At 45.1% G+C, this 22,959-nt stretch overlaps 1 protein-coding gene and 1 non-coding gene across 2 annotated transcripts; both read left to right on the top strand.

Moving 5' to 3' along the window:
• Positions 1-567: 567 nt before the first annotated feature.
• LOC129677376 (melanoma-associated antigen D4-like) lies at positions 568-11,855 on the top strand. Its single transcript, XM_055608028.1, is given in 9 exon segments — positions 568-608; positions 1,933-2,222; positions 3,230-3,417; positions 3,777-3,950; positions 6,724-6,759; positions 7,051-7,194; positions 7,197-7,263; positions 7,266-7,507; positions 11,652-11,855. Coding segments are annotated over 9 exon segments (1,386 nt in total).
• On the top strand, positions 6,328-6,452 carry LOC129677379 (small nucleolar RNA SNORA11). Its single transcript, XR_008720200.1, has one exon. It is a non-coding gene; the product is annotated as a small nucleolar RNA SNORA11 (small nucleolar RNA).
• Positions 11,856-22,959: the final 11,104 nt, after the last annotated feature.

The following is a 22,959-nucleotide window of genomic DNA, read 5'->3' as shown; positions in this document are numbered from 1 at the left end:
AAACACAGCAGATGTGTGGGAGCCTCTTGTCTCCCATTGATGATGATGGTGAGGAGGTTCAGAATCCATGTGGTCTTCTGGCCCTCCTCTGGGACCCACTGTCTTAGTCAGGATTTCTTTTATAGCTGCGATAAACAGCATGAACATAAGCATCTTGGGGAGGGAAGGGTTTGCTTCATCTTAGGTTTTAGTCCATTTTCCAAGGAACTCATGGAAGGAAGCTGGCAGCAGGGGCTTAATCAGGAGCCATGGATGGCTGCTGCTTACTGGCTTCCTCAGCCTGTTTTCTTACAGTACTTATGACCACCAACATAGAGTCCTGCCATTACCTTCCTGGGATCCCAAAGCCTAGATCAGTTCTTTTCACAGACAGGACTGTCCCCAGCCTGCTTGGGGGAAAACAGGGCTAAATTTTACTCTTAAGCATGGCTTTCAAAAGTAGATACTCTAGTACTTGGTTGTTCTTGTCATGTCCAGTAGGCACCAGGAAAGCCTGGGGTACAGCCTGACAGTTTCAGTCCTATGGAGCTGGTCTGCCAGTGGTCACACAAAGTGGATCACTAAGGTATGGATGCCACTTTGAGCAGAACCAGACCGATCATCCAAGGGTAAGGCTAAGTTCCTTTGAGTCCTTGGTGTGAAATATAAGCTCATGTCTTCTGGAAGCTGAATCTTGCTCATCTGGGACAGATATTATGATGTAGCCTGTCTGCCATTCCACAGCAGGAGAAAAAGAGAAAATCAGATGCACTGTCCTCTCCCACAGCCATCTGGATAAAAAAAAAAAAATCAAAGCACTTGGAATCAGATAGGAGCCCTTGCCTACTCTTCCACATAACCTTTGGATACAGGAATAATATCTGTGCCTACTGCTACCAGAACCCAAGTTCCCAACCCTGTAGCCAAAGAAGTCTAGAGTTCTCACCCTCCATCTCTTTTCCATTGCTCCAGGCAAAGTGACTGCTATCCCCTTACCTAGAGTACCAGATCTTGGACTCAAGCTACTCTGCCCTAGGGGTCCTAAGTTCAAGCCCCAATTAGATTAGTGTTTTAGTCTCAGCCTCAGTTTAGATTGGAATCAGATGAGTCCTAGCTTCCACCCCTCCCGTGCTAGCTCTGCACACCTCTCCTCCTGGCTTTGGCCAGAGGGGCCCCTTGAGATGGTGTTTCTCAGAGTTGTCCTTTGCCCCTGTTTTCTGAGCACTGATCCACTGTGTGTGAGTACCTGGCTATGTGTGTATGTGTTTGTATCTGAATCAGTGTGTGTCTTCCAAGCCCTGACCTTCAAATTCAAGTGTTTACCCCGCCCTCTCTCATTGCATTCTATGTTGGACTCTTGTGACTGGTTCCTCCAGTTCAAATAGTAATTGAATCTAGACATCTAGAATGCCCCTCTAAAATTCCTTTTCACCATGGTCTCTCCCATGATTACCTTAGCCACGATCTGTCACTAGCTGCCCAGCCCCTCATACACAGTCTCCCCTCCTGTCCTGATCATGTCCTGCTTAATCCCACCACCTCACCAGAGATCCTGCCTACTCCATCCTTATCCCTCACTATCACTTTTAGTCTGAGCTCTCTTCTTCTAGGAACCCCCAGTAGAGCTGGGACAAGCTCCAGTGTATAACCAGAATACTCCAATGCTGAAAACATGATGTTTGAGACCAAGGCAGGGGAAAAGTTAAGGAGGCAAGAGCTATAAAGAATTTGGTGCTCTTGGTGGCTTTGGCACTTTCAACATTCTTGGTATCCATCACCTTGAGCCTCTGGTAGTTTGAGTCAAGACTTTCAACATGTTTTCAGTGAGCTTCACTCTTTGTCCACCTGATTCTTCTGGCCTCTATCCATGATAGAGGAGCACAGATACAAGGAAGACAAGAGTAGTATAGGCTTTCACAGGTTTCCTAAAGTTTTCTTGTCCTACTGAAAAAGGTCTTGGGGGTACAAGACAGCCATAACCATTCTAGAGTTCAAAACTAGTTGCTGGGAAAAGTCTGCATCTCCCAGGGAGCATGATGTCCGGCCCTCCCCTCCCTTCTCCTGGCTTCTGGCCTTGCAGAATGAGCCCTGGGAACTGGAAAACCCCGTGCTGGCCCAGACACTGGTGGAGGCATTCCAGCTGGATCCCAAACCGCTGGCCAGTGACGGGGAGACCCAGGCATATGCTGCCAATGTAGCCTTTGCTTCTAGCCCAGCTGCATGTGTTGCTACAGCTACTGCCTGTAGGTCCTTCAGTTGGATGGGGATCCTCTTAAGATAATGTTTGTCTCTTTGCACATTTCCCAGAGGTTAATGGCCAGTAATATGGCTGTCTCTGGAACTCCAAGCACAACTTCATAATCCCAGACCACCTTTAGCCCAGGAGATTGCTAAGAAGGGGCCAAAGGGCCTGTAATTTCTCTTGGGCTCCAGGAACCAGAAGAGTGGATGCCATCCAGCCTCAGACAGCCTTCCTGGACCAGAACAATTTCTTTAATTTCACTCAGCCAGCAATTATCAATGGAATTGACTTTCCATGTTCCATTACTTCTGCCAAGGCCCCAGAGGCCACACCAGAGAGCCCTAGTACTACTTCTAGAATATCCCAGACATTCCCTGCTAGGAAAGGGGCAAGAGCATCAAGTCTTGGGAGGCTCTGGCTCAGACTGAACAGGTAAAGCCTCAGAATGTTGTGGCCACAAGTGCTGCCAAGGCCAAAGTAGCCACAAGCATCCTAGAGCGTGAGGGCAGCCATCATTGCCCAGCACAGTGCTGAACACTGGCAAGAAGACCAAGAAGGTGAGATTTCCCTGCAATCTGCACAGTCTCTTGATTCCTACCCCTTCTTTCTCTCTTCCTCTCCTGTCTATTCCCTTCCCACCCACTCTTTTTTTTCTGTCTTCTCATGTCCCCTCTAACCCCTCCCCTCCTCATCGCACTCTTGTGTGTCCATGTGTCCACCACACATATATTTTTAGCGTATTTTAGTTAGTTCATGGAGTTTCCATTCTTTGTTCTGTTTGGAGAATGCACCAACCACTGCCTGTTTCCCTTGCTGCCAAGAGCCTGCTTGGGTAAGTATATGTGGGACACTCTTGAACAGAGCATCTGGAAGCCCTGGCTTTGTCTGTCATTTCTGGTACAGTCCAAGCACCTGGATAAAGGATATGAGAGCCGTGAAAAGGAAAGAGATCCCTTTGCTTACACCTACTGCTTAGAATATAATTGTTCCTGTGGTCTCCTATCACAGTGTTCAGAATGGCTGTCTTCAGCAGGAATGGCCAAAGGGCTGAGTATCTGAGGCCTCTGCTCAGATCAGGTGCATTTAACAAGTATGACCCACATTCCACAGACATGATGAAAGACGTCATCAAAGAATACAGTGAACATTTGCCTAAGGCCATTGCAAGACCTACCTACACTCTGGAAAAGCTGGGGGTGGGACAGGAGGATGATGGGAGAAACCCCAAGAGTCCTTAGGCAGGCTGTCAGACACCAAGTACAACTTCCTATCCTTATTGCTCTAGACTTTTTCTCCAGCCCACCACTGCCTAAGCTTCAAGTAGACCAGCAGTGTAGTGGGACACATGTGTCCTCCCCAGTGTCTCTATGTCCCGATCTCTGGAGCTCTATCTCCTAAAATAGATGCTACTCATGGCCCCTTGTTGTCCTGTATTTTCTCTTGCAGTCTCACACAGGCATGGGCTCCTGTCTGGGAGCCAAGGAAATGTCCTGAGCAGAGCTTGACTATGCATTAATACCCAGAATAGGGTGTGAATTCACTGGTTTCTCTGCAGGTAGAACTTCAGAATTTGCCTGAAGGAAATAAACAAGAAATAACATTCATTCCTGTCTACACAAGGAATTCTTCTGCTGCCTTCCGGGATAGTAAGGAAGGGAAAGGGAATGCTGCAGTCTTGTCCATGCCTGTATGCTCTAAGGAAAATAGGAGTCCAGGACTCAAGGACCCAGTAAGACTCTCGCTTTCAAGGAACAGCACACAGCAACTGCGGGCGAAAAGGTACCATGCTGGGCCCAAGCCTGTCTGCTTTGGGGATTTTGGATGCATGAACCCACACAAGTGCACACCTACACACCTACCTTGGGTAAAAATCAGCATAGCCCTTGCTGCTTCTTTCCTGGTTTGGTATTGACAGGCTGGTCCTTCATGGAGATGGTGCTTGTGTGTAGAACTTGTGACAGACAGGACAAGCAAACTACACATCTGTATCTGTACACCCTACAGCCTTTTGCAAAGCATCTTCTCCCAGCCCTGTTCCCTGCCTTACTCCACACTATGCAGAACCCAGAGAAGAGACGATCAGCTTCCCCTGTTAGAGATGAGGCAATTCAGTCTCAGGTTGAGCTGCTTCGAATTGTCTGGGATGGGAAAGAGGACCCCTCCATGTGATGGGGGAAAACTGCCCTATTGAAAGACACTGTTGGAGAGAGCTAGCTGCTAGTGTGGGAAAAGTGGCATCCACACAGGATCACTGTTCCTCCTTGTTAGGACCAAGGGAACTCCCTAGCTGAGGTTTATGCTGGTGGGGTATCATTTTCAAGAATAAAAATAGGGTGGTGAAAGTGAGCCCTCACCCTGTTGATGGAGTTTTGCCCATCCCGTGCTGTCATCCACAATGCCTGAGCCTCAGTTCTCTCCCCCAGCAGGAAAGGATCCAGGGCTGGAAAATCCTGAGATGGGACTGTGGTGGCCTGAGCTGGGAAGACAGCAGACGGTTCTCACCACAACAAACAGGTATCTGTCTGGAACTCCCAGCCCCTTCACCGCTAGCTCACTGTCCCCTTTGAGATCTCAGACAGTGAAAGTTGGGAGCAGTCTGTCCTGTCAGGTATCTGAGACTAGTGCTTATCTGGTGTTATGAGGGTGCTATGAGGGTGTTAGCCTCTTGTTGGGGTGCCTCACCACCCATGAGTGCTTTTAAACACATCTCTCACTGACACTATCCCCTAGTCATGGGTGTCTTCGCTTGCCCTCAGAACGAAGCATCCATTTCTTTGTGATCCAAAAAAAAAAAAAAAAAAAAAAAAGCTACTGATGACTTTGCAAAGCAGATGTAAGTGTTTCATTTGTGTGGTGATGGGCAATGGGAAAGACCATTCCCTAGGCCAGAATGCAAAGTAGAGAAACTCTGACCTCTGGTGTAGCCATACACAGTAGTCAGATATGCTGGTATTTTAGTTAGGTTTTCCATTGCTGTGAAGAGACACCATGACCATGTTTTTTTTTTTTTTCTTGATTTTTTCTTTTTTTATTAATTAATTCAATTTACATCTCCATCATAAGCTCCTCCCTCTCCTCCCAGTCCCACCCTCCCTACTTCATTCCCTCTCCCCTATTCTGAAGAATAGGCAGTCCCCTTACCCAGATAAACCCAGCTCATCAATCACATGAGGATTGTCTTTTTACCCTGTGGCCTGGTAGGGAAATGCCATCAAGGAGAAATGATCAAAAGAAGGGCAACATAGTCCATGTTAGAGATATCCCCCTCTCCCTTAACTAGTGAGCCCACACAAAGCCTAAGATGCCATTGGGTTTATCTTCTTGGGGTCTGTGCATTGTAGTATGTCTCTCCTATATTTTATGACTAAAATACTCTGATAAGTGAATATATAACCTATATATATTAGTTGGGGGGCTGGTTTACAGTTCAGAAGTTTAGTCCATTATCATGGTGGTGAGGAAGCATGTTGGCATGCAGGCAGACATAGTGCTAGAGAAATGATGGAAGTTGCATGTCTGGATCCACAGGCATGAAGAGAGAGTGACACTAGGCCTGGCTTTGAGCTTTTGAGACCTCAATCTCCTCCCCCACACCACCCAGTGAAACACTTCCTCCAACAAAGTCACACTTCCTCCAACAAGGCCACACCTCCTCATAGTGCCACTCCCTATGAGCCTATGGGGGCCATTTTCACTCAAACCACCACAGCTGGCATGTGGGAAGAAGAAATTGGGGAGCAGTCTTGGGGGAAAAGGGGCACAGATTGACTGAGAACACTATGCAGGGGCAGTGTGATAGGCCCATCACTAAGTGCTTACCCTTCAGACTCACACAAAATTCCCCTATCTTACATCTGAGGAGACTTGGGCTCTGAGATCAGAAGGCTCTGAGAACATTCATAGTGGAGAAACCCAGGGCACACCCCTTGTTTGGTCCTTAGAGAATGTGCAAATGCAGACACAAGCTAGTATGTATACATTCCATGATTCACCAAGGCACATAATCATAGTGTCTGTGCACACACGGAGACATACAGGGATTGAAGAGTGCCAGGTTCTTCCTTTTTAGTCATTGTCTATATAGCCTGTCCAGGACCCTTGCACCAAGGAGTGCTCAGAGCAAAGGGCTTAAAGAATGACTCCTTTGTTTACAAGGTGTCCCACCGAAACCTGGAGCCATTCTGATAAGAGGGACAATTGTCGCTTTTCTGTGAATAAATATGCCACACAGATAAGGCCTTGAAGCTCTTCCTTTTAGAAGCTTAGGTGTTGGGAGAGTGAGTCATGGCCTGCAGAGGCAAGCAGACCCCCTTCTGCAAGCTGAGTCACATAACTGGGGTAGGAGAGGGTTCCCCTGGAACTCATTGGGTCAGCAACAGATCTGCTTGATTAGAAGAAAAAGACATTTTCTTCTCACTCTAACATATCTGGAATACTAGCAGATCCACAGCAACACTAGATTCAAGTATGAGTCCCTCTCAAGTCTTTGAACCTGCCATGAGATCAGCAAGATTAGGGTCCTGAGGTTCATTGCCCAGGTACATGACGGCCTCTGTGCCTTGCTTGGTTCTTGGCTGAAGCTTTATGCACTGACCCTATCACAAAGCAAGCCTTCAGTGGCCCATGAGGAATTTACCTCGAGATTCATAGATGTCATTCTATGTGGTGGGGTGGAGGGAGGGGGCATTTCCAGCCCTGACATAGAACAGTAGGAGCTTTATTCCAGTTGTAGTCTGTTTTTGCCATTGTTTCTAACATAGGAGGATGTGGCAGCCAGCAGATGCTCCCTGAATGTACAATGGTCTTTAAACTTCTGTTTCCTACCTCAGCACCAGAACCAGTATCCTAAGAAACGGAAGGCTCATTTCTTGGAGGCAGTGGATGGTGCTTTCCAGAATATGGATGTGGATATGACTGAGGAACATGCCAGGGCCCAGATGAGGACCCAGATTAAGCTTTTTTTGGGGGGAGGATGGGGGATGAAGCCTTTATTGGACAGTAGAGCTGGGACAACTAGGAAGAGCTGCTGGCCCGAGATGAGGATGAGATTTCAATGATGCTTGGGCTAGGATCTCTTTTGCATTCTGGGCCAGGTATCAGCAGTGCACACTAAATAGCCACTGCACGAATGGGAGAGCCGCATGGAAGGCTGATAGCAGCAGCAGCACAGAAGGTGAGGCAGGCACCAACATCCTAGATAACCTCAGCATCTGCTGCACCATCTGGATCAGAGATGCCACCAGAGATGGCGCCAGTTTCTCCTATAATCCAATAAGATCATCAAAGGTACATGATGCCCCAACACACCCTGGGGAGCAGCTGAGAAATGTTGTGGGGAGGCCTAGTGAGGGTGGCACTGATGGTGGGGAAGCAGACTTTTTCATTGCGTCTCTCCCTTGTTGCTACAGGTTCAGTCTATGCTCTTTTCTTTGCTCCCTGTGTTCCTGACAGCATTGATGATATGCAGCCATCTTCCTTACCCAGGTATAGTGTCAGAGTCCCTCTCACACAACACCCGGCCTTTCTCCCTGTGGGTCAGAGGTCATGTGTGAGGGAAGGCTATTTTGTGTTTGTTTGTGTGTGTGTGTGTGTGTGTTTCTCATGTGCTGTTTCTTGTGTGCTTGTGGCTTTTGTATCAGTGTTACATTAAAGCTACAAAATCAATGTGGATGTCTTCCTTTACCTACCAAGGTTTGAGCTGTAGGAGGCATACGGGTGACTAGGAGACTTCTACAGACCAGCCAGAATCAGTGGACTCTGTTATGAGGAAGGACCTTGGCTATATGAAGGTTCAGGATGAGTGTGGGGAACTTGAGTTCAGAGAGGAGTCTAGATGAAAACTAGCAAGGGTTTCTTTGAAGCATTGGCTGGATGCCAACAGCACAAAGAAAAAATGGCATGGAAGACTAAAGTTTGGGGCCATTGCCTTTCCTCCGGGGATATAATCCACAAGCACTCACCCAAAAAAGCCTACGTGCCCCCTGAATCCTATCATCTTTGTGAATATAATGTTGTGTAAGCTTTTACTCATCAGTCTGATCATAATTCAAGACCCCCCTAGATGGGACAGGGTCTTAAGAAAAACAAGGCAAGCATCACAACCATCGTCTCCCCTGCAGTCATTAAGGGGGCTGAGCACTACTGACAAAGAAAAAATATGATGAAAATAAAGCTTTCTGTACACCTACCCAGCCCATTTTTAATGTGGCTGGGGACTCTGAGGCTCTTCCCTAGATGCTATTACTTACCAGTGAGGCTAAGGCCAAGCCTGGATGCTGCTATCTTAAGGGCTGGGTGATACCTGTCAAGGATGGGGTTTGGAAAGCAAAATTTCCAGGTATAAGGCAGTGAGGAAAGAGATTGATCTTGGGAGGGGTTCAGATGCAAGCAGGAAAAGTGTCTGAGATTCCTGGACTGTCCCAAGAACGTCCACAGTCAAGCTAGACAGAGCCCTACAAGGTCATGAGGGAAGCAATACTTCCAGGGTCCCTGCTCCACCTCACTTCTTTTACCCAAGAAGAAACTCTCATGTAAGATACACAACTGTTTGTAAACTCCAGTTCCAGGGGACACAACACTATGACACAGGCAATGTGTGCAGGCAAAACAGCAAAGCACATAAAATAAAATAAATTATTTAAAAAATATTCTAAGAGAGTGACAGGAGAGCAAAATACCAGAATGGAAGGATATAGAGGATAGGGGAAATCGCATAGGTATCACAACTAGGACCTAACTGTGCCTTTTGCAACAGACTTTGAGGTTAGGAGGAAATCCATCTTGGTGGCCTGTGCTGTTTCTCTGGTGTTAGACTTGATATGTGGACATATGGACAAGGTGGGCTTTTAAAAATCCAATTTACAATCTTTAACTGGTATACACACATGCTGTCTCTCACTCAAATACACACACACACACACACACACACACACACACACACACCACACAAGGAAGTCCTCATCTATTTTGTGCAAAACATGAGGGATGTCTGTGACCGCAGGCCAGGTGTGTTGTGTTGTATACATGATGGCTAGGATCTCCTGAAACTTTCTTGAACATTGTTGGCCCATGCCTTCTCTAGCTTCAGGGCAGGCGAGGAGACTAAAAATAAATCAGGAGTCTGAATATGACCACAGTTTGCAGAGAGTGATTTCGATAGGGTATAGCACATATGGAAAAGAGGAAGCAGGTCCGAGGGGCAGATAAACCACTACCAATCCTCCTGCCAGAACACCTTTCCAAGAAGGCCTCACTAGGAACATATACCTGCTACTCTAAAAGGGGTGGTTCTGACAGCAATCAGGTCAGGGAAAGCAGCATTGAGGGCTGGGAATATTAAGTGAGATAGCTTTGGCAAGAGTTCAGACAACCGATGTTCAGGCTACTTTTATGTCAACCTCACACGAGCTACAGTTATTTGGGAACAAGAAACTCAATTGAGAAAAATCCAGCAAAATCGACCTGTGGGCAAGCCTGTGGGGTATCTTCTTGATTGATGATTGATATGGATGGGCCCAGTCCATTTGGTTATTAATCCTGAGTGCAGTCAGAAAGCAGGCTGTGGAAGCCAGTAAGCAGCAGCCTTCCATGGCTCCTGCTTCAGCCCCTGCCGCCAGCTTCCTTCCATGAGTTCCTTGGAAAATGGACTACAACCTAAGATGAAGCAAACCCTTCCCTCCCCAAGATGCTTATGTTCATGCTGTTTATCGCAGCTATAAAAGAAATCCTGACTAAGACAGTGGGTCCCAGAGGAGGGCCAGAAGACCACATGGATTCTGAACCTCCTCACCATCATCATCAATGGGAGACAAGAGGCTCCCACACATCTGCTGTGTTTACCCCATCACAATCCTCCCTACCCCACAGAGACACCCCCCCCCCGAAATGAGCAGCAGCAACAGTAGCAGCAGCAGCAGCAGCAGCACAAGGCTCTGATTGGCAAGTGTGTTCTCAGGCCTCTGGATGTGCCAGGTTGTGAGGCACACCTGTGATGTCTGACTGCTCCCACAGAGCTTCTTCCTCCACCTTGGCCTGCCCCGACTAACCCCTATTCCCCTTGCAAACAGGAAAAACATTGTGAATTCATGGGTTTCTGGTGCCGGCTGATTATGGAGAAGTTTTATTTGGAGATTCATATAAAATTTACTGTTTGGCATGTGTTTCCTCTACCTGCACCGCAGAGGGGGCGGGGCAGGTGTCCTATCTTCCCCATTCCTCAGATGAGGAGCCTGAGGCCCCAAGAGGGAGGCCACTCTGTCTGATGGTCCACAGCAAGCAGGCAGCATGCTGCTGCCATGGAGAGAGCCATAGGGCCCAGCAGGGAGAACCTCCCACCCACACTCTGTCCTCACTCCCATCCCCCATGACTACCTAAGCACACATGCCTAATTCCTTCTCATCGTCCATGATGCTCTCTGTTCCTGTGTGCTTCCAAGACTGAAAGGGGAAAACAATCAGAGGAAAGCACGGCCTGCCAGAGACCACTGATCCAGCTTTGCCAAGGCCTTAGTGAGCTTGACCCCAGGCTCTTCTCCTGGCTGCACAGATGCCTTTTCTCAGGTTGCCATGGAGGCGGCTTCAAGTGCTTTATCCATTTAGTGTTAGGATGTCAGTGTTTGTGCTGCAGACATTTTCTCATAGACTATGGGTTGAATTTTCATTTTGCTAATGAGGAAGAGCACAGGAGACGCTCCATCTCAGGTCCAGCCTGGGTCTCTTTGTAAAGACCCTCTCTCTGACAGGAGATAGGGAAGCCTGGAGGAAGGGACAGGAGATGCCTCTTCCCCAGCTGTGTGTGTCACATTACACCTTTCCACGACAACAGGACACTTTACCCTTGTCTTGGCTAAACCTAAGCCTGCTTCCTCTGCCAATATGGCTCCAAACAGAAAAACATCAGTTTCAGGGGAACCCTAGCAGCACTGACTCTAATTAAATTCCCAGATACTTTTCATGGTCGCTTTACCCACAGCAATCATGTGGTCCAGGCAATGTGGATGTGATACAGTACACATACATCCAAGACAATCCTTGGAGGGAAGGTACACACACACTCTCTCTCTCTCCCCCTCCCATGTGTGAGTGTCTCCCTCCTTTCCATTCACCTTCTTCCTGTCTCTCCTCTCCCTCATCTCTCTTACTTCCCTCCCTGCCTCCCTCCTGTTCTCCTTTCCTCCACTCCTCCTATCTGTTAGTCACAGAGATCGATACATTTCTAGAAATTACTAATTCTTTTAACGGGAACACTTTGCTAAAATCTCTATTCCCAGAGGGCTTTATTTCAAGGACCAGCTCTGCTTTTCTCCCACAGCCCGGTGAATGCATCACACACTCAGCTTCAGTTCCCATGGCAACTGAGGCTCATGATCTAGGGACTAAATATGAGACAAAGGGAAGCAGAGAAGTGCCTGTGTTCTCTGCTCCTCTGCAGTACACAAGCCTCTATTACGGGGAGAAAAATGGGGCCCTGCACATTTCCACCCTGCCCTCCCATCACTGCTTGGTGGAGGCACATAAGAAGGTACAGAGATCTGAGATGAATGTCTACATGTGCATACTGCATCACGGTGCCTTGCAGACCTCTTCCCTGACTCCCACTCTTGCCAATAGTGGCTTATACCCCCCCAAACAATAACTGTCTTATCTAGCTTCTCGCTACTCTCAAATTGCTTCCCCATTTCCACACTCCCTGGCTTGTCTTATAGTTGGCGTTTCCAATCAAGTGTATGACAAAAAAAACCTCTATGCAGCCAGGGCAGAATTTTGCCTCCAGAGTCACACTTCAATCCTCACCAGCAGAGTCATGAGGGACAGGAGAGGTGTTTCTCCTCTCCCAGGTGACCTGTGGGACCTTAAGCCCAGGCAAGGGGTTCATTCTTTTGGGCTCTCACTTCCTACAAACTGTTGGGCTTTAAAAAGATGGACTCTGGGGAGATTACTGCTGGATTCAGCCTCGCAGAAAACACACCAACTGATTCAGTCCCCCACCCCTGCCTCAACCTCTTATCCTGAGGAGAAAGCTTTGGCCTTTGTCTTCCTGCCCCATTTCAGAGACTGCTCAACACATGGAAGGGCCAACAGCATGAATTTGCCACCAGACGCTGCACAAAGGCCATCCTTTATCCCCAGTTTCTCTTCCGTTCACTCTCATTATTTCAGTGTGTCAGGATATACACTTGTCCAGCCACACTGTCCTTTCCTGGTATTCAACTGCCCACCAGTTCATTCCCCTGGCCTGGCTCTCTTGGCTCCCAAAGCCCAAGAAATTCAGCTACAAGAAATTCGAGGCGTATGCTCATGGCTATAACCTTCATGCAAGGGAACCACAGAAAGGCTTGCCACCTTCCTGACCTCCAGGGTCTTTGTGAGGCAGCCAGTCTGCATTTACAATGGCTGTTTGCACCCATCACATACACTCAAGTGCATTCATGTGCCAGTGACTCTTCCACGAGAGACTCCAGATCCAGGTTTCCTTTGGAGAAGATCCCAGGGAGGAACGGCAGTTCAGGAAGGAAAAACTTACCTTGTCAGTGCTGCTTCTTGACAGCATCCCAGCCTCCGTCCCACCCCACCCCGCCATTCAGAAATCAACTGCTCCCAAAAGGCCAGGCTTTATGTGTAAAGAGACCTCAGACTGGAAGGTGAGCAGGGTGATTGAAATGTACAGCAAAGATGTGAGGAAGGCATCGCTATGTATGTATGTTCCCAGGGGCCAAGAGCAAGCAGCCATCCTCTGCTCACTACAAGAACGTTAGCCTTCTGGAGAGATTCCATTTCATGTCATGCCAGGACCACAGCTTCCCTGTTGCTTCTTGAGAATTTCCATTCTCTGCCTCTGCTGAGAAGAAAGACAGGCCCTGCCTTTTACTGCATTGTAAGAGCGTCTTCTTTTCTTTCCTCTCTCAACATGCCATCACCCTTATCTTTAGCCGCCTTTTAATATGTGCACAGAGAGAGACAGAGACACGCGCATCCAAGATCTGGAATTACCCCAGTGTATGCATGTCTTAATCTCGTCCTGCTGCTCTACATTAACCTGTACTGATTCTACTAGATCTTGGAGTTTTGAACCAAGGTCCTCACTATTTACACATCTCTGGCTTGACTGAACCTTCAATGTGTCCAGACACAGGCCTGTGGGCTTTCTGCCTTTCTTTTTAAATGCGGGTTTCTCCAATCTCTTTAACTCTTTAAAATCTTGAATGTTTGCAAGTAATCTCTGTTTTTTAAAATTTATTCATTTTTTTAATTTTTAAAATAATATTTTATTTATTACAATTTATTCAGTTTGTATCCCAGCTGTAGCCCCTTCCTCATCCTTCCCAATCCTGCTCTCCCTCCCTCTTTCATCTCCTTCCATGCCCCTTTCCCAGTCCACTTGTTCCTTGTTTTCACCTTCTTCAGATGCCTATCCCATTTGCCTTTCTGAATGAAGGTTGATCACCTTACCCAGGGTCCTCCTTTTTGCTTAGCTTCTTTAGGTGTACAGATTTTAATATAATTAACCTATATTATGTCTAATATCCACTTATAAGTGAGTACATACCATAGCTGTCTTTCCGTTTCTGGGATAGATCACTCAGGATGATATTTTCCAGATCCCACCGTATGCCTGCAAATTTCATGATTTCCTTGTTTTTAATTGCTGAGTAGTATTCCACTGTGTAAATGTGCCACAATTTCTGTATTCATTCCTCAACTGAGGGACATCTGGGGGGTTTTCAGATTCTGGTCATTATGAATAAAGCTGCTACGAACATGGTTGAGCAAATGTCCTTATTGTGTACTTGAGAATCTTTTGGATATATGCCTAGGAGTGGTATAGCTGGATCTTGAGGAAGCACTATTCCTAATTGTCTGAGAAAGGGCCAGATTGATTTCCAGAGTGGTTGTACCAGTTTACATTCCCACCAGCAATAGAGGAGGGTTCTCCTTTCTCCACATCCTCTCCAGCATGTATTGTCACTTGAGTTCTAGATCTTAGACATTCTGATGGGTGTAAGGTGAAATCCAGGGTTGTTTTGATTTGCATCTCCCTGATGAATAAGGATGTTGAGTAGTTCTTTAAGTGTTTCTCTACCATTCAATATTCCTCTATTGAGAATTCTCTATTTATCTCTGTACCCCATTTTTAATTGGATTACTTGATTTGTGGCTGTTTAACTTCTTGTGTTCTTTATATATTCTAGGTATTAGTCCTCTGTCAGATATAGTGAAGAGCCTTTCCTAATCCATAGGCTGTTGCTTTCTTCTGATGACAGTGTAGTTTGCTTTATGGAAGCTTTTCAGTTTCGTCAGGTCCCATTTATTGATTTAGTGATTGATTGATCTTAGAGCCTGTGCTGTTGGTATTCAGTTCAGGAAGTTGTCCCTTGTGCCAATGAGTTCTAGGCTTTTCCCCACTTTTTCTTCTAACAGGTTTAGTGTGTCTGGTTTTATGTTGAGGTTTTTGATCCACTTGGACTTTACCAGGGAACTCCTTTTCCTGATGAATACCTTCAGGAATGTGGCTGGATACAAAATTAACTCAAAAAACTCAGTAGCCCTATTATATACAGAAGACAAATGGGCTGAGAAAGAAACTAGGGAAACAACACCCTTCACAGTAGCCATAAAGGACATAAAGTACCTTGGTGTGACTCTAACCAAGCAAATCAAAGACTTGTATGAAAAAAAACGTCAAGTGTCTGAAGAAAGAAATAGAAGAAGATATCAAAAGATGGAAAGATCTCCCAAGCTCATGGCTTGGCAGGGTTAATGTAGAAAAAAAATGTTCATCTTACCAAAAGCATTCTACAGATTCAAAGCAATTTCCATCAATTTACCAACACAGTTTTTACAGACTTTGAAAAAAAATTCTCAACTTCATATGGAATAACAAGAAACCCAAAATTGCTAAAACAACTCTCTACAATAAAAGATCTTTTGGAAATGTCTCCATCCCTGATCTCAAGCTGTACTATAGAGCAACAGTAATAAAAACTGCATGGTACTGGCATAGAAACAGGTTGGTGGATAAATGGGTTCGAATAGAAGACCCAGAAATAAACCCACACACTTACAGACACCTCATCGTTGACAAAGATACCAAAACCATGCAATATAAAAACCGTAGAGCAAATGGTGCTGGTCTAAATGGATGTCTAATTGTAAAACAAATGTAAATAGATTCATACTTATCACCCTGCACAAAACTAAAGGCCAAGTGGTTTTTTTTTTAAAATAAATTACAGCTTATTCACTTTGTATCCCATCTGTAGCCCCCTCCCAAACCCACCCTCCCTCCTTCATCTCCTCCCATTCCCCTCCCTAAGTCCACTGATAGAAGAGGTCCTCCTCCCCTTCCCTTTGTCCCTAGCCTATCAGGTCTCATCAGGACTGGCTGCATTGTCTTCCTCTGTGGCCTGCCAAGGCTGCTACCCCCTTGTGTACCCTAGTAATGAGAACAGGGACTGTCTCTGACATGAACTCAGTGGCTGGCAAGTAATCTCTGTTAATCTTTTTTTTTTACTTTTATTAATTACACTTTATTCATTTTGTATCCCCCCATAAGCCCCTCCCTCCTCCCCTCCCAGTCCCACCCTCCCTCCTTTCTGCATGCATGCCCCTCCCCAAGTCCACTCATAGGGGAGGTCCTTCTTTCTTTATTTCTGATCTTAGTCTATCAGTTCTCATCAGAAGTGGCTCCATTGTCAGGGTTCTAGGTTATCTCCACGGATAGTCCTTGGTTGGAGTATGAGTCTCTGAGAAGTTCCCTGTGTTGAAATTATCTTGTTCTGTTGCTCTCCTTGTGGAGTTCCTGTCCTCTCCAGCTCTTACTATTTCCCACTTCTTACATAAAATTCCATTCACTCTGCCAGACAGTTGGCCATCAGGCTCAGCATCTGCTTTGACAGTCTGCACAGCAGAGGCTTTTAGAGGCCCTCTGTGGCAGGTTCCTAGGTTGTTTCCTGTTTCCTTTTTCTTCTGATGTCCATCCTTTTTGCCTTTCAGGATGGGGATTAAACATTTTAGTTAGGGTCCTCTCTTTTGCTTAGTTTGTTTAGATGTACAGATTTTAGTGGGTTTATTCTATGTTGTATGTTTATACGAGTGAGTATATACCATGTGTGTCTTTTTGCTTCTGGGACAACTCACTCAGGATGATCCTTTCCAGGTCCCACCATTTACCTGCAAATTTCATGATTTCATTATTTTTCATTGCTGAGTAATACTCCATTGTATAGATGTACCACAGTTTTTGCATCCATTCTTCAGTTGAGGAGCATCTGGGCTGTACACCCAAACACAAAAGAATTTACCTTCTTCTCAGCACCTCATGGAACCTTCTCCAAATTGACTATATAGTTGGTCACAAAGCAAGCCTCAACAGATACAAGAAGATTGAAATAATCCCTTGTATCTTGTCTGATCACCATGGAATAAAGCTGGACTTCAACAACAACAGAAATAGCAAAAAGCCTACACACACATGGAAACTGAACAACTTGTTACTAAATGACAGCTGGGTCAGGGAAGAAATAAAGAAAGAAATTAAAGCCTTTCTAGAACTCAATGAAAATGAAGACACAACATACCCTAACTTGTGGGACACAATGAAAGCAGTGCTAAGAGGAAAGTTCATAGCACTAAGTGCCTTCAAGAAGAAATTCGAGACAGCTCATTCAAGCAACTTAATGGCCCACTTAAAAACCCTAGAAAAAGAAGAAGCAGACACACCAAGAAGGAGTAGACGGCTGGAAATAATCAAACTCAGGGCTGAAATCAATCAATTAGAAACAAATAAAACAATTCAAAGAATCAATGAAACCAAGAGCTGGTTCTTTGAGAAAATCAACAAGATCGACAAACCCTTAGCCAAGCTAACTAAAAGGCAGAGAGACACCACCCAAATCAACAAAATCAGAAATGAAAAGGGGGACATAACTACAGACACTGAGGAAATTCAAACAATCATTAGGACTTACTTCAAAAGTCTATATGCCACAAAATTTGAAAATCTAAATGAAATGGACAATTTTCTTGATCGATTTGACTTACCAAAGCTGAATCAAGACAAGGTAAATCAATTAAATAGTCCTATAGCTCCCAAAGAAATAGAAGCAGTCATCAAAATTTCCCATCCAAAAAAGCCCAGGACCAGATGGCTTCAGCGCAGAATTCTACCAGACCTTCAAAGAAGAGCTAACTCCAATTCTCTTCAAACTATTCCACAAAATAGAAACAGAAGAATATTACCAAACTCATTCTTTGAAGCCACAGTCACCTTGGTACTTAAACCTCACAAAGACTCAACAAAGAAAGAGAATTTCAGGCCAATCTCCCTTATGAACATTGATGCAAAAATACTTAACAAAATACTTGCAAACCGAATCCAAGAACATATCAAAGATATTGTCCACTATGACCAAGTAGGCTTCATCCCAGGTATGCAGGGGTGGTTCAATATACGGAAATCCATCAATGTGATCCACCATATTAACAAACTGAAAGAAAAAAACCACATGATAACCTCCCTAGATGCTGAAAAAGCATTTGACAAAATCCCACATCCATTCATGTTTAAAGTATTGGAGAGGTCAGGGATACAAGGCACATATCTAAACATAGTACAGGCAATATACAGCAAGCCTATAGCCAACATCTCTGTTAATCTTGCACCTTTAAATTCCCCCTCACTGGTGGCTTCATCCATCATCATGAGACTCTGTTTCGCTCTCCACTTTAGGTAAGATGCTTCTCTGTCACCCCTCCTTGCTTAAATGTGCTGTCCTTTGTTGCCAAACTTTTCTTCTGTGTTGCTCCGTTGTCACTGTGTCCTCCTCCTCATTCATCCTTCTAGTGTCCTGAATCCCCTTCTGGGTTCCAGACATCCTTTCCTTCATGATCATGATAGCGTTCATGAGCAGCACACCAAACATCATTCCTCTGACTGTTTTTCCCTGTCACTAGCATTGACTCTGCTGACCAGAGCTGGCTCCTGGCTTCCCTGAGTGAGTCTTCTGGAGCTCTTGTTCCTGCACACTTCACCAGTCCGTGTGCCCCGAGAAGTGGCTGTGTACTGCCATCTCCCTGTTCTCACATTTTCCTCTGACATTCCCTCTCCCACTGTGAATGTAAACATGTCAGTCTAGCACTTCCTACAGCAACCACCGTGTGTCCTTACAAACAACACAAAAACACAAGATTGCTCAGCTGCAATAGTGTCTTACGCGCAGGCATGTGTAGATTGATTAAGTTTTGGAAAACCATTTGGGTATCACCTTTAACTGACCTATTGGTTTTTATTTTTGTGTGTAAGACTGTTGGCCTGCATGTATGTATGTGCACTGCAGGAGTCCTGGAGCATCAGAGGCCAGAAGAGGAGGTTGGTCAGGTCCCCTGGAACGGTGGTTATAGACGGTTGTGAGCTGTCAGGTGGTGCTGGAAGCAGAAGCTGGTTGTATGCAAGAGGAAAAGGCGCTCCCAGCAGTGTCCCCAGCCCATAACCGCCATTTTCAAGTGGTGTGCAGTCACTGCAAATAGCCATGGGTCTAATGCACTCTGCCTTCAAGTATAAAATGCACCTTAACCGTGAGGCATGGACGAAGCATGAAGCTCTGCCTTCAGTGCCTGGTACCACACAAGGCAGGTATGGTATGTGTTCGATGCTGTGGTAATAAAGATCCTGTCTAACACACACACGTACATGTGCATGCATCAACAAATTCATACATAAATGCATGCTCATTGTACACACCATTCTGTGTGTCTATCCTACTGTCCTACTGTCTTGAGTTTCATCTGCAAGGGAAGGAACCTTTTTAGAATCCAAGGGTCAGGGGAGGCACTGGAGAGAAATTTAGAGCCTCGGGCAACAATGGTCCAGGCAGCTGAGAGCACAGACAAGCATTGGGGCTAGTACTCAGCCAAGGCTTGGAAAAGCAGAACACAGGGATGGCAGAACTCTGCAAACCTGATTGATGATGTGTAATTACAGAGGATCTCTTTTTTCACATTATTATTTTTATTATCTTATCACAATTTATTATATATCCCTATTGAAGCCCTCTCTCTCAACTCCCCCAGTCCCACCCTACCTCATTCTTACTCTCATATCCACTTCCTAGTCCACTGAAAGGGGGAGTTCTGCACCATTATCATCTGCCCATACCTTGAAAAGTCTCATCAGGACTGCCTGGATCCTTTTTCTTCCTTGCCTGGTAAAGCCACATCAACAGGGTCAAATGCTCAAAGAGGAGTCAACCAAGTTCATGGTAGAGGCAGCCCTTGATCCCCTCACTGAGAAATCTAAAAGGAGACAGAGCTGCCAATAGGCCACATCTGAGAAGGGGTCTAGGTTCTCTCCATGCAAGGTGCTCAGCTGGTGCATCTGTCTCAGCAGAACCCACTCGTCTCAGATCCTTTAGCATTTTTTATGTCCTTGTGAGGCTCCCAGCCAATCCATGTCCCTCTATCCCAACCCTCTCTTCTTACATAAGACTCCCTGAGCTCTGCCCAAGTTTGGCCATGAGACTCAGCATCTGCTTCAATTCCCTGTTTAATAGATCCTTTCAGAAGACCCTGTATGGTAGGCTCCCATTCTATTTCCTCTCTTCCACCATGTCTGGTGTCTATCCTGTTTGCCATTCTGAATGAGATTTAAGCATCCTCCCTAGGGTCCTCCTTGTAGTTTAGCTTCTTTAGTTCTGTTGATTGCTACTGTATATTATACAGCTAATATAAACTTATAAGTGAGTGTATACCATGCCTGTCTTTCTGTTTCTGGGTTACCTCACTCAAGATGATCTCTTCTAGTTCCATCCATTTGCCTACAAATTTCGTGATTTCCTTCTTAATAGCTGAGTAGTATTCAATTGTGTGGATGTACCACAATTTCTGTATCCTTTCCTCTGATGAGGGACATCTAGGTTGTTTCCAGAGTCCGGCTATTACAAATAAACCTGTTACGAGCATACTTGAGACAATGTCCTTATTGAATGCTGGGGCATCTTTTGGGTAAATACCCAGGAGCAGTATAGCTGGATCTTGAGGTAGTACTAGTCTCAATTTTCTGAGAAAGGGCAAGATTGATTTCCAAAGTGGTTGTACAAGTTTACATTCCACCAGCAATGGAGGAAGGTTCCCCTTTCTCCACATCCTGTTCAGCATGTGTTGTCACTTAATATTTTTAATTAAATTTTTATTCTTTATATTAATTATTGTTTACTCATTTTGTAACCCAGCTGTAGCCACCTCCCTCATTCCCTCCCAATCCCACTATCCCTCCTTCATCTCCTCCCATGCCCATCACCAAGTCCACTGATAGGGAGGTCCTCTTCCTCTTCCATCTGACCCTAGCTTATCAGGTCTCATCAGGACTGGTTGCATTGTCCTCTTTTATGGCCTGGCAAGGCTGCTACCCCCTTAGGGGGAGGGTTCAAAGAGCCAGCCACTGAGTTCATGTCTGAGAGAGTACTTTTTCCCTTTAATAAAGAACCCACTTGGAGGCTGAGTGGCCATGGGCTACATCTGAGCAGGTATTCTAAGTTATATCCATGAATGGTCCTTGGTTGGAATATCAGTCTCAGAAAAGACCCCTGTGCCCAGATATCTTGGTTCTGTTGCTCTTCTTGTGGAGCTCCTGTCCTATCCTGGTCTTACTATCTCCCCCTTCTTTCATAGGATTCCCTGCACTCTGCCCAAAGTTTGGTTATGAGTCTTAGCATGTAGCAAGAAGGAGGTCCCTGGGTAAGATGATCAATCCTCACTCAGAAAGACAAACCGGATGGACATTGGAAGAGGGAGAAAACAGGAAACAAGACAGGAGCCTACCACAGAGGACCTCTGAAAAATTCTACCTAGCAGTGTATCAAAGCAGATGCTAAGACTACATGCTAAGACTATTTTTTGAAGACACCAGATGCTTTCAATACAACACATGACGAAATCATTTGGAACTGAGCTGGAGGCTTTCTCCCTGTTGGCTAGCTTCTTTTTTTATAATAATTTTTATTTTTTATATTAATCACAGGTTATTTACTTTGTATCCCAGCTGTAGCCCCCTTCCTCATTCCCTCCCAATGCCACCCTCCCTCCCTCATCTCCTCCCTGCCCCTTTCCAAGTCCACTGATAGGGGAGGACCTCCCCCTCTTCCATCTGACCCTGTTTTATCAGGTACCTTCAGGACTGGCTGCAATGTCTTCTGTTGCTTAGCTTCTTTAGCTGTAAATATTTTAGTTAGTTTGGTTAAGGGTTTGTCTATCTTGTTGATTTTCTCAAAGAACCAGCTCTTGGTTTCACTGATTATTTGAATTGTTATCTTTGTTTCTAGTTTATTGATTTTAGCCCTGAGTTTGATTATTTCCAACCACTTACTCCTCTTGGGTGTTTCTGCTTTTGTTTTGTTTTGTTTTGTTTTTCCCTGAGGCTTTCAGGTGAGCCATTAAGTTGCTTATATGATATGCCTCAAATTTCTTTTTTTGTATTTCTTTATTTTTATTTTTTTATTAATTAGTTTATTCACTTTTTATTCCCCCTGTACCTCCCTCCCTTCTTCCTTCCAAGTCCATCCCCCCTCCTCCTTTTCCACCCATACCCCTCTCCCAGTCCACTGATAGGGGTGGTCTTCTCCTTCCTTCTGATCCTTGTCTATCAGGTCTCATCAGGAGTGGCTGCATTTTCTTCCTCTGTGTCCTAGTAAGACTGCTCCTCCATGGGAGGGGGGGTGATCAAATAGCAGGCCAATCAGTTCATGTCAGAGACAGTCCCTGTTCCCATTACTGATAGACTAGGGTCAGATGGAAAGGGAGAGGACCTCCCCTATCATTGGACTGGGTGAGGAGCATAGGAGAAGAAGAGGGAGGGAATGTGTGATTGGGATGGTATGGGGATGGGGCTACAGCTGGGATACAAAGTGAATAAATTTTAATTAATGAAAATTTTTTAAAACCTTGTTTTCTCCATCTATGAGGACTGAGAGTTTTGCTGGGTATATACGTTGCCTGGACTGATATCTGTGATCTCTTAAGGTCTGCATGATATCCTTCCAGGCTCTCCTGGTTTTCGTAGTCTCTATTGAGAAGTCACGTGTGATTCTGATGGGTTTGCTTGGCCTTTTTCCCTCGCAGCGTTTAGTACTTTTTTTTCTTTTTTGTTCTGTATACTTACTGTTTTGATTATTATGTGGCAGGAGGATATTTTTTTCTGGTATAATTTATTAAGTGTCCTGTATGCTTATAGGCCTCTCCTTTAAGTTAGGGACGTTTTCTTCTCTGATTTTGTTGAAAATATTTTCTGGGCCTTGGAGATGGGTGTCTTCTTTTTCATTTATTCCTATTACTCTTAAGTTTTGTCTTTTCATGTTGTCTTGGAGTTCTTGGATGGTTTGTGCCAGGAATTTTTTAGATTGAACATTTTCTTTAACTGATATATCAATTTTTTCCATTGTATCTTCCACACCTGAGATTCTTTCTTCCATCTCTTGTAGTCTGTTTGTTATGCTGACCTCTGCAGTTCCTGTGTTCTTCCCTAAGTTCTTCCACTCCATGATTTCCTCCGTTTTGTGTTTTCTTTAAATTTTCCAATTCTATTTTGAGATCTTGACCTGTTTTGTTAATTTCCTTCACCTCTCTGATTGTATTTTCTTGCTTTTTGTTCAATTCCCTCTCCTGTTGGATTGAACTTTCTTCCGTTTGTTTTTTGTTTGTTTGTTTGTTTCAGTGATTTAATCATTTCCTCTCTGAAGGCCACAAACTGT

The sequence above is a fragment of the Psammomys obesus genome, unplaced genomic scaffold (genome assembly GCF_907164565.1).
Source record: "Psammomys obesus unplaced genomic scaffold, mPsaObe1.curated_primary_1811, whole genome shotgun sequence".
NCBI lineage: Eukaryota > Metazoa > Chordata > Mammalia > Rodentia > Muridae > Psammomys > Psammomys obesus.
The sequence above is the reverse complement of the archived record's forward strand: the minus strand, read 5'-3'. Positions and strand labels throughout refer to the sequence as shown.